Source organism: Sander lucioperca, chromosome 4, assembly GCF_008315115.2.
Source record: "Sander lucioperca isolate FBNREF2018 chromosome 4, SLUC_FBN_1.2, whole genome shotgun sequence".
Lineage (NCBI taxonomy): Eukaryota > Metazoa > Chordata > Actinopteri > Perciformes > Percidae > Sander > Sander lucioperca.
In genome coordinates this window covers 35,573,149-35,584,765 of record NC_050176.1, presented here as the reverse complement: position 1 = coordinate 35,584,765, position 11,617 = coordinate 35,573,149, and the positions used below count along the sequence as shown (strand labels likewise).

Below are 11,617 nucleotides of genomic sequence, written 5' to 3'. Positions count from 1 at the left end.
CTCCAGATGGGACGGAGTTGGGAGAAGGCACCCTGAGCCTTTCCAGTCTTGCTTTAATGTCTTTAGATGTCCCGCTGTCCTTACTGATGAGACTACCCAGATTCAGCCTATCAGTTTTAGCCTGCATGTTGTACTGGTTGGTTGATAGGAGAGCGAGATCGTCAGCGAAGTCAAGATCTTCCAGCTGGGAGAACAGAGTCCACTGGATGCCTCTGGGTCTGTCTGCTGTGGTGTTGGTTGTGATCCAGTCTATGGCGCCCAGGAAGAGGACAGGGGAGATGATGCACACCTGTCTCACTCTGGACTGCACGGACAACCACTCAGAGAGGTCATTTCACATGATGACACTACACTCAAAATGTTCATAGAATGTCTTTATGATTGAGATGATCTTTGATGGTATTCCATAGGAGTGCAGTATCTTCCAGAGGGTGTTTCGGTGGAGACTGTCGAAAGCCTTCCTGAAGTCCATGAAGTTGATGTAGAGGGGTGTATTCCAGTCCCTCTAGAAAAACGCGATTATGCGATCGCATAATTCAATGCATAATCAGCCAAAGTCTGCATATTTATGCGGGGCCGCAGTTTTTCAAATACGTGACAAAATATTTCATAATCCCTGCATTTTCGTTGCAAAAAAGTCACATATATTTTAGCAGAAAGTTGAAAAATGTTGCGTTTACTTCACACAAGAGCAGCCATTTTCCCCTGTTGCCATGGGAACGTTATGAAGTGATGTAATTACGAGACGTGAACATCATCGAAAAGCTGCAAACCCCGCGATGAAGCCATGATGAAACCGCGGTTTTTTCAAGTTCCCGCAATTTTTGCAAGTTCCCGCAATTTCATTGCATAAAATTGCAGAAATACACATATTCCATCGCATTTTTTAAGAAAACGTGCCACATAATCAAGGATTGTTGCCCGCAACAATCACAAAAAAACTCATTTTTCGGGAAGGACTGGTATTCCATTCCAAGCACTGCTCTATGATCTAGGCAGAGCAAAGATCTGGTCCATACATTCTCTTCCCTTCCTGAAGCCTGCTTGCTCCTGTCTAATCCTGGTGTCAATGGCTGGCTTGAGAAGGACTCTGCACAACACCTTGCTTGGAATAGACACAAGGGTGACTCCGCGTCAGTTGCCGCAGTTCTTAATGTCGCCTTTCTTGGTGACTTTGACAATAACACCTTTGGACCAGTCTTCAGGGATGGTGTCACTGTTCCAAATGTTTTGGAATAAGTCCGTCAGCACTCGTGTTGATGTTAGAATGTCGGCCTTGATCATCTCAGCATGAATAGCATTTATGCAACATGCCTTGCCACTCTTCAGGGTTTGGTTGGCAGCTTTAACCTCAGCAGAGTCAGGGGGGTTGGTGTTGATCTCCAGGATATCCTCTGTTGTTGTGGTGTTGGCTGGTTGTTCTGGCTCAGGGAAGTTGAGTACTTCCTGGAAGCGTTGAACACATCTGGCTGCTTGTTCACTCTCTGATGTACAGATGTTGCCATTCTTGTCCCTAACATGGGTAGTTTGGTTTGTAAATTTTCCACAGAGTCGCTTTGTGATTTCGTACACTTTGCCCAGGTTTCCATAGGCTGCAGCTTTCTCGGCTTGACTTGCCAGGTGTTCAACAAAGACCCTTTTGTCTCTCCTAGCACTCCTCTTCACCTCTCTGTCCTTGTTTTTATAGGGCCTCTTGGTTTTCTCGAGGAGTCGTTGGGGAGCTTACCAACAGTCCTTTTCTAATGACCAGTACCAACGGGGTCAGTCAAAAACAAGAAATTCACACCTCACAGCTCAGTGTTTCCCCTCAAAATAACCTCACATAGAAGTTGGGTACAGTACCAACTTCACCTTATGTTAAACCAGGGAAAAATCTGTACGTAACTAAAGTAATAAAAACGTACGAGGAAACAAAACCTAACAACAGAGCTGCAGTAGGAGGCGAGCCAACGCTGGACGGACAACATTCCTACTTCAGGTTTCTTGGAATGAAACTTGAGGTGTGTACATGTTGTTATGAGTTCAGACTGTTCCTCCCACATTACATAATTAACCTGAAAACTGTCCAATCAGAGCGCTGACTGGCAGCACTACAGGTGTGACTGGGTCCTGCTCACACGTCATATGACAGTTCTAGATATAAAGGTGTTAGGATGAGTCAGATGAACACAGACAGCAGCAGCATCTGTCAGTGTCTACAGACGAAGGTACCACGTCTCTTTGACCTCATCTAAACGGGACTTTAACAGCGGAGCAGCCTCACAGGTAACATTACACACCTTTGATGAAGAAACTCAACTATCATTTGTGATATTTTGTTGATACATAACATACTTTAAGATGAGAGCAGTCATACATTATTTCAGCTCTATTGTAAAGTGTTTGTAGATCTGAAGTAACTCAGTAATTATTCTATGAAGTGTGACGTTTTGGCTAAAATGAGCTTTTACATGTTCAGTTGAGTCAGATTTAATCAGCACCAGGAAACAAGTTAGATTTTAATCTCCGCTGACTTCACTGCTGAGATATGAGGAAGTGTCAGAACGTCTCCATCAGCCTGAATACTTTATTCTCTGAAACTTGATCAGCTGTTTATTTTCTGACTCTACAAAACTACTCAGAGCCTTTAGGAGGCGGGGCCTGTGTTGTATTCCCTGGGTTGGATTTGGTGAGAAGGCAGAGAGTTGTAGCTCTGTCTCGGTTTTGATTTGTGGACACACATCATCAACAACATGATAAAAGATAATAATTAATATTATGATTATAAATATAAATATAAATATCAATAATATTAATCCTGAACTACTGTATATCTGAATAAAAATACATCCAGAGGTTTCTGAAGGGACAATCAGAATCAGAATCAGAATCAGAAAGGGCTTTATTGCCAAGTACGTTGCACATACGAGGAATTTGTCATGGTGTTGTTGGAGCATGTCACACATTCAAATATAAGAAGGATAAAAAGAATATAAACAATATAAGTATAAACATATACACACAGTATGTATTAATAACGATAAAATAAATTTAAATAAATAGTAAATAGTAAAATAAGTTAAACAAGCTGAAACCTGCAGTTTGTCTCCGTCAGTTACTGGAGCTGGGTAATCCTAATATGGGCAAAGATGGCATGGGCTGGGTGGAGCTGAGGTGTGATAGGCTGGGACAGTTGGTGGTGTTTTGGTTTGGCAGGACTGCCACATAAATAACTTCAGTCAAGAATCTGGCAAAATGACAGCTTGTCACAGTCAAGATCAGATGCTCCTGCCATTGTGCCCTCAGGCCTCTCCAGCTAATGACTCTGTCTTTCAATGTCTTTTTTTATTAGACAAGCTTAGTTCTCAAATCAAATTTAAACCTAATCAAGTAAGACTTCACCAGATAGACAATAGAAGATAGATACCTGTGGGGGCAAATTTACGGGAGAGTGCTCCACTCATTCCAATCAGATGTGTTAAGCTTAAAGTTGTAGTTTCATGATGATCTTTCTTGTACATTATAGTATTGTTTGGTGTCATGCTGCTAGCAAGGCTAAAACAACAAGACTATATTTCAAGAACTAAAAGCTGGTTGAACAAAAGCTAACAGAATATATGACAGACTTCAGCTCTTCATGTGTGGTTTTCATTCATTAGCATGCTGCTTTAACATTTAGTTTCCATTCCTACCCCTTTAACATCGAGGACTGGACGATAGATAGACAGATAACGTTAGTGTTGCATCCAACTGGTGAAACACCTTTTAATGTGAAGGAGTGGCAGGAGGAAATATTTGTTTTCACCAGCAGTGATTGTGGAGGATGAATCGATCGGTCTCACCTTTTTTTCCCAGCTCTCGATTTCGAAATGTCTATATATATATATATATATATATATATATATATATATATATATATATATATATATATATATCAGAAATCTGGGTTTCTTTTTAACTACCTAATTGTATTTACCCAAAAATAACATGGATGGATGATTCCATACAACGTGGTTTGCAAGTACAACAAAAGATCAGATCTCCACTTTCATTGAATTTTGGGTGCTTTATTCAATTTTTTTGTAGCATTTGAAAAAAACATTAAAATGTTTCAAAACAACAAAATGTATCCTGACTGATTGTTGACATATAACTGTGATTAACCTTCCTTTAATATTAGTCTAAATAATTCATAATTTCAGCTTTTTTAACTGAAGGATTAGGTATAGTTTCCTATAAATGAGTTTATTGACCATGAATTTAAAAAATAAGTGTAAAACTAGTGGTGATAAGTTGGTGTTAGTGGTGTTTATGCATGGTGGTGAAAAGAAACGTTAAACGTAAAAAAACCCGCTCCAAATGTGTCGAAAAAAAAACATGTTGATTTTTGACTCAGGAGGACGACAAGTGCATGGTCGAATGGAAGACATCATGAGGGTTAAGTAGAGATTCTGCTGGAGGAAATCAAGTGATGGAAACAAAAACGCCCAGAACAGCTACTAAATGTTGGTGACGTTGGTTACATTTGCCAACTACTGTTTCCAAAAGTCAAGAATCTTCCAAAGTGGTCTCACCGTTGCATTGCACTTTAAAGAAAACCTAACAACAGAGCTGCAGTAAAAGAGGATTTTAGCCCTATATCTTGCTATATCCCAATTTTTGTCTTAGATTAAAATTTTGCTTTTACTTGTGTGTTTTTCTTTTAGTAATTTACTGAGCATTGTTGGAGGAGCCTGAGGCCTAAGACGTTCATTGCTAACAACTACTTCTGTAATTGTTTTCCACATGACCAATAAAGAACCTTGAACCTTGAGCTTCACCGTCATACTCTCTAGACATAAAACTGAAGTTTTTCAGTGTCAGCCACGCTGCAGTCGAGACAAGTCTCTGTTTCTCTCTGAAAGAAAAGTCAAACTGACTTCATCAGGTCTTTCTCAACAACACAGCAGAGTCTCTGCCAAACACTGGTGAGTACAGCTGATCAGATTTACACTTTCTTCAACCAGGATTAACACTAAACTTCAGCTCTACTCAGGCAGGAAGGTCCTCTCTTTTCATTTCTTGTGAAATTGGTAACAATATAACTACGGCTGTTTGTCTACAGGCCCACTATACAGTAGCTCACTTTAACAGCTTTAAACAGTCTCTTTGTGTCAGTTCTCAGGACTTTAGGAACTTGGAAGTGAATCTCTGTGGTTTGTATATTATTATATTTTTCAACTCAAGTCAAGTTAGCTTTATTGTCAATTTCTTCACATATACTAGACATGCAGAGGAATCGAAAGTTCGTTTCTCACCATCCCACGGTGAAGAAAAAAAAATACACAACAGATAAGACAAGACATTCTTACCACAAGATTAAAAAAAGTGCTCAACAGATAGGGACATTTTTCCTAACAATAAAACAATAAACGGCAACAATATCACAAGACCAGATCACAAGACAAAAACACAAGAATGTCACAAGAAGAATGTCACAAGCAGCAAAACAATGTATATGATGTGCTGTGGTAGAGCAGAAAGATGTACAAAAAATTCAATAATGCAAAAAGTTGTCGGGATGCAAGAAAATGCTATATACAAAAATAAACAGCTGTAACGTCAGAGTCCAGAGTTTTTGTGCAAAAAGATGCTATGTACTATGCATATATTATACATATATATGATTTTATGCTAACCACTTGAATTGCCATTTGTCAATATGACTTTCTGGCAAATTAAAAAGTAGCTGACATTAGCAACCTGTGACTACAGTGTCATGCCACTAAATCCAACTTGTATTGCAAGCAGTGTTGGGAAGTAGCGTAACTATATGAGAAGCTGCTTAGGCCAGAATTAAATACTTCACTTGCACACACATATACTGTATACTGGTACTAAACACTTGCGCATACATATAAACTGGTACTAAACACTTGCACATGCAGTACATACTGTATATACTTCACTTGCGCATACATATATACTGGTACTAAACACTTGCACATACATGCATACTTCACTTGTGCATACATATAAACTGGTACACTTGCACACGCATGCATAACGTGTGAGAGTGTATGTGTGTGTGCTTAAGTATCTATGTAGATGCATGGAGTCAGTTGGTTGGTTGAGGAGGATGGTGCTGCGCATAAACACAGGACTTTCACTCAGGAGGTTGGGTTGAAGTCCCGTCTAAGACCATAGGTCAATTTGCAGACCTATTTATTGATTACTTTACTTACTTACATTTCGTAACAAACACACTTATTTATCCCAACTTTGTGATGTGTTGTCAACTTGAAGTTTCTACAGTAAGGTACCAATAACATAAATGATGAAGTTGAGACAGGTGGAGGCTAAATGCATTATAGCAGTCAATAATGCAGCTCAGGTAAAGCTGTTTCTTTGCTTGCTCATAACTCCTGAGAGAGCTTTACCTGAGCTGTGTTATTGCCTGCTATAATGCATTTTGCCTCCACCTGTCTCAACTTCTTCATTTATGTTATTGGCACTTTTTTGTACAAACTTCAAGTTAACGTCACAAAGTTGGGATAAATAAATGTGTTTGTTACGACAGTTAAGTAATCAATAAATAGGTCACTAGGTCAGCAAATTGAGCTATGGCCTTGGACAGGACTTGAACCCCATCCTCCTGAGTGAAAGTTCTGTGTTTATGCACTCCACCATCCTAAACACCTACATACATATTCAAGCAAACACATAGTAAGCACACACTAGGGCTGTCAAATGATTCTTTTTTCTTAAAGGTGCAGTAGGTAAGACTTATAAAACTAACTTTCTGTCATATTTGCTGAAACTGACCCTATGTTCCAGTAGAACTACATGAAGCATGTGAATGAATGAATCATTAAAAAAGAATCTGACTCCTCTGGCTCCACCTACAGCCTGTAGTGTGATTTGCAAAAATCCACCGCTCCCTGTTCAGATGCACCAATCAGGGCCAGGGGGGCGTATCTAACTGCGTGTCAATCACTGCTCATGCACACGCATTCATTCTCCCTTGTGGGGGGAGGGGCTTAGGAGACCGTTTTGGGCTTTCGCAGAAAGGGGGGAGGGACTGAGAAGTTGTCGATGTTCAAATTTTTTGGCTAAGTCCTGGATCTTCACAATCCTACCTACGGAACCTTTAATCGCAATTAATCGCTTTCAGTAGTTAATCACGATTAATTGCATGTTTTACCACATAATTAAAATTCAAGTTTTTAAGTCTGAATTATCGATCTGAACCAATTCTTACCAGTGTATCTTGATTGGGAATCAAATGAATGCAAAGAAAGTTACTTTATAAACTTGACTTTTAGATTTATTTGATTATTTCAAATCAAAAGATGTACAACGAGACTAAGGTAACACAATCAGTGTCTTCAGAAATATAGCTTGCTTTTAATTATTTAAAAAAAAAATTTTTTTTTGGTGCCTCAAAGGGTCAAAATAGTAGCAGCCAAAGATTCTAGAGCATAGCGATTATTCGTAGCAAAGATTATTTGGTAACAGCACGAATGACGGTGTAAATATAAAAAGAATCTTTGGTGCACGCGATTAACGTGATGAACACAATTACAGCACGTTATGCTCTATCTTTAGTGTCATTGCGATTAACGCATTATTGCTGACAGCCCTAGCACACACACATACATACTCATACATGTAATGCATGCATGTGCAAGTGAAGTGTATATGTATAAACAAGTGAAGGATCCATGTATGTGCAAGTAAAGTATTCAATTCTGGCCTAGCCGGCTTCTCATATAACTAGTTTAACTACTTCTAAATATCATTGCTGTTTTCTGAATCAAATTAATAGCTTTTCAGTAGCTTATCTCCTTGATTGATCAGTTGTGTGGTAGCTCCACACAAGCTAGATTTCCCATAGCATTTCTTAAGCTCAAGCATAGCTGAGCTTTCTGCTGCAGTCTGAAATAAAACTGCTGAGGATCACCGCCAAACAGATTTTTGCCATGTTGATGTAGCTTAAGCTTGCTACATTTATTTGGAGGCTAACGTTAGCTTCAGTATGATGAAGCTTAATTTACTGTAGAATACAAAGTGATTAACATAATGTTTGTTTACTAATGAATAAACTAGAGTGTCTGACAGAAATGTACTGCTGAGCCAAGCGGCCGTGACAGGAGGTCACATTTCAGTAGCGGCGGGATGGGGAATGGCACATGTTCTGTTTGTATACTAGAACGTTTTTTGGGGGGCTGACGAGATGATATAGGGCAGAGGTAGTCTCAAAGAAAACGAAAACTGTGCCTCTGATTTGGAAACATTTGGGATTCAAGCCGCTGAAAGAAGTGAGCTGAAAAAGACGAGGCAAAGTGTTAACACATTAACCAAAGAGGTTATTATAACCTCACTGCAGGTGAAAAGTCATGGCTTAGAGGCGCATTGCCGCCACCATGTGGTCTGGAGTTGCTACACTGTTATTGTGGGCCTGCGTATATTGATCTGCACGTACGGTAGCACAGAAAATCTGCAAACCTTCCCTAACGCTAGCCTGGTTGGCAGAAAAACAAGGCATTTTCAGCCGTCCAAAATGTTCCAATTAACTTTGTGAAAACACACAGTGAGAGGGTCAAGGTTTAAGATGAAAACATAGGCAACACCCCAATAACAAGTTGAAGTCTTTTTGAATGTCCACAGTGTTAGCATGGTTAGCATCGCTAAGCCTCTGTCCTGATTGGCAGGTCCTAAAGCATCCCCTGCTTTATCGTCTGTTTTGAAATGAATGGGACCATCATTTACTAAATGAACATCATGCTGTATTGAAGAAGACTTGAAACTAGCAGTTGAGACCATAAACACATTATGAAAATGTTTACTGAGGTAATAAATCAAGAGAGAAGTAGGCTCTTTTTCTCATAGACTTCTTTTTGAAGCCAGTGGAGTCGCCCCCTGCTGGAAATTAGATAGACTGCAGCTTTCAGGAGCTTCAGCTTTGGCTTCACTTTTCAGGCCCAGAAGCTGCGTCCATTATTTTAACAGTCTATGGCTGTTATTTAAAAGTCTACACAGAAGGGTGTGGACATATTCTGTGAGCTTCAGCTTGCCAGCAAAGATAAATGGTTGTAGTTGCTAACAGCTACGAGCAAGTCAATATACTTAAAATAGCAGAAATCACACATGTTTCTTTAAAAGAAATTGTATTTTTAATAAATTGTTTTGATTTTCTTTCCCCATTTGGGTAGATATGGCTGCTGCAAACTATCTGCCATCTGAAGATCAGTTTCTGTGCTCCATCTGTCTGGATGTGTTCACTGATCCTGTCACCACATCATGTGGACACAACTTCTGCAAAAACTGCATCACTGAACACTGGAATACTAATGACCAGTACCTGTGTCCGATGTGTAACAAGGTTTTCAACACAAAACCTGAGCTGCACGTCAACACTTTCATCTCTGAGATGGTTGCTCAGTTCAGACAGTCAGCTCAACAGAAAGCCAGCAGCAGCAGCTCAGAGCAACAAGTGTCCAAACCAGGAGAAGTTCCCTGTGACGTCTGCACTGGAACCAAACTGAAGGCCCTGAAGTCCTGCCTGGTGTGTCTGGTCTCCTACTGTGAGACTCACCTGGAGCCTCATCTGACCATGTCAGGTCTGAAAAGACATCAGCTGATCGACCCTGTGGAGAACCTGGAAGGCAGGATGTGTACGAAGCACGATAAACCTCTGGAGCTGTTCTGTAAGACCGACCAGACATGTGTCTGCATGCTCTGCCATGTTTCAGACCACAAGGTGCATGATGTTGTTCCTCTGAAAGAAGGATATGAAGAAAAGAGGGCAGAGCTGGGGAAGACAGAGGTTGAAATTCAGCAGATGATCCAGAAGAGACGACTGAAGATTCAGGAGATCAAACACTCAGTCGACCTCAGTGAGGAAGATGCAGACAGAGAGATAGCAGAAGGTGTTCAGGTCTTCACTTCTCTGAAGGAGTCTGTTGAGAGAGGTCTGAATGAGCTCATCAACACGATCAAAGAGAAGCAGAAAACAACAGAAAAACAGGCTGAAGCTTTCATCAAAGAGCTGGAACAGGAAATCTCTAAGCTGATGAAGAGGAGCACTGAGGTGGAGCAGCTCTCACACTCTGAAGACCACCTCCATCTTCTCCAGAGTGTCCAGTCCCTAAACATCCAACAACCTCCACCAACCAAGGACTGGACAGAGGTCAGCGTCCGTCCATCATCATATGAGGGGACTGTGGTGAAAGCTGTGGCTCAGCTGGAGGAGACACTCAGTAAAGAGATGAAGAAGCTGGTTGAGTCTGAGCTGAAGAGGGTCCAGCAGTATGCAGTGGATGTGACTCTTGATCCTGATACAGCATATCCTGAACTCATCCTGTCTGATGATGGGAAACAAGTGAACCATGGTGATGTGAGGAAGAATCTCCCAGACAACCCAGAGAGATTTTCTAAGAGTGTTTGTGTTTTAGGAAAGCAGAGTTTCACTACAGGCAGATTTTACTTTGAGGTTCAAGTTAAAAGAAAGACTGAATGGACTTTAGGGGTGGTCAGAGAGTCGATCAACAGGAAGAGAAGCATCACACTGAGCCCTCAGAATGGTTACTGGACTATATGGTTGAGAAATGGAAATGAGTACAAAGCTCTAGCTGGCCCTCCAGTCCGTCTCTCTCTGAAGTCTCCTCCTCAGAAGGTGGGGGTGTTTGTGGATTATGAGGAGGGTCTGGTCTCCTTTTATGACGTAGATGCTGCAGCTCTTATCTACTCCTTTACTGGCTGCTCCTTCACTGAGAAACTCTTCCCATACTTTAGTCCCTGTAATAATGATGGTGGTAAAAACTCTTCCCCTCTGATCATCTCTCCTGTCAGAGTAATCTAATCACTTAACTTTGATTTATTTATTTTCATTCAGGGAAAGAAATGTTAATAATTTCTTTTTAACCCTTAGAATCAGACGCCGTCGTCGACAACGGCACCTGTGATTAATATTTAGATAATTTGATAACGGTTTAATGTAGAAACTCACCGATTTTTGCTGCTAAAAGCTAACAAGTTAGCCATCACTGGGGTGTCTTTGGTGTCTTTGTAGCCTTTACAGAAGGTTTTCTATCCAGCCTGGAAGTTGTGCCTCTTTTCGGAGTTTTTCAGCAATAAATCCAAACGCTTATATCCAAGATTTATCCACTTGATGTCCATAATTTATCAATTTTCCGTCATTTTTGCCGCTAGCTCGATGCTTGCTGCCATTTTGAATATCCCATGATGCTTTGCGAGATTGTGTTGACGTCTTTCAACCAATGGGAAGGCAGGTCCGTCAAACAAAGAGTATATCGAGAGGAAAGATAGATCGCTCCAGCGAATCCAAGCGAGAACAAAGACTATAGAGTGTAAAGATGGATCACTCCAGTCTATTACCATTCTACAGAGAAGAATGTTATGAGATTTGGCATAAATGTCCTTTGAAGAAATGTAAATAGTTTGTCCTTTTACATGAGTTATAATGTTCAGTATGTTTATTTTTGCACTGCATGACTCCAAATATATAGGAGAACTGTTTTAGAACATTGCTGTGTGTGTGATTTCAATAAATATGACATTATTATTTGATTATTGGCGTAAGTGAATGTCATGAGGGCAAAAGCGTCTGGACTTTTTTTGAAAAGATTTATATATT

The 11,617-nt window shown here is 40.3% G+C and overlaps 1 protein-coding gene across 2 annotated transcripts; it reads left to right on the top strand.

The window, feature by feature from the left end:
* Window positions 1-2,219: 2,219 nt before the first annotated feature.
* LOC116041485 (E3 ubiquitin-protein ligase TRIM21-like) lies at window positions 2,220-10,897 on the top strand. Of its 2 annotated transcripts, none has more exons than XM_031287386.2 (2): window positions 2,220-2,265; window positions 9,174-10,897. In XM_031287386.2, exon 2 carries the CDS (start codon window positions 9,176-9,178, stop codon window positions 10,820-10,822), a length of 1,647 nt encoding a protein of 548 aa, XP_031143246.1. In that variant the 5' UTR covers window positions 2,220-2,265; window positions 9,174-9,175; the 3' UTR covers window positions 10,823-10,897. The 2 variants fall into 2 exon arrangements, with proteins under 2 accessions (XP_031143246.1, XP_031143245.1); XM_031287385.2 differs by lacking the exon at window positions 2,220-2,265 and adding an exon at window positions 4,813-4,946 and having other exon boundaries at window positions 9,174-10,896.
* Window positions 10,898-11,617: the final 720 nt, after the last annotated feature.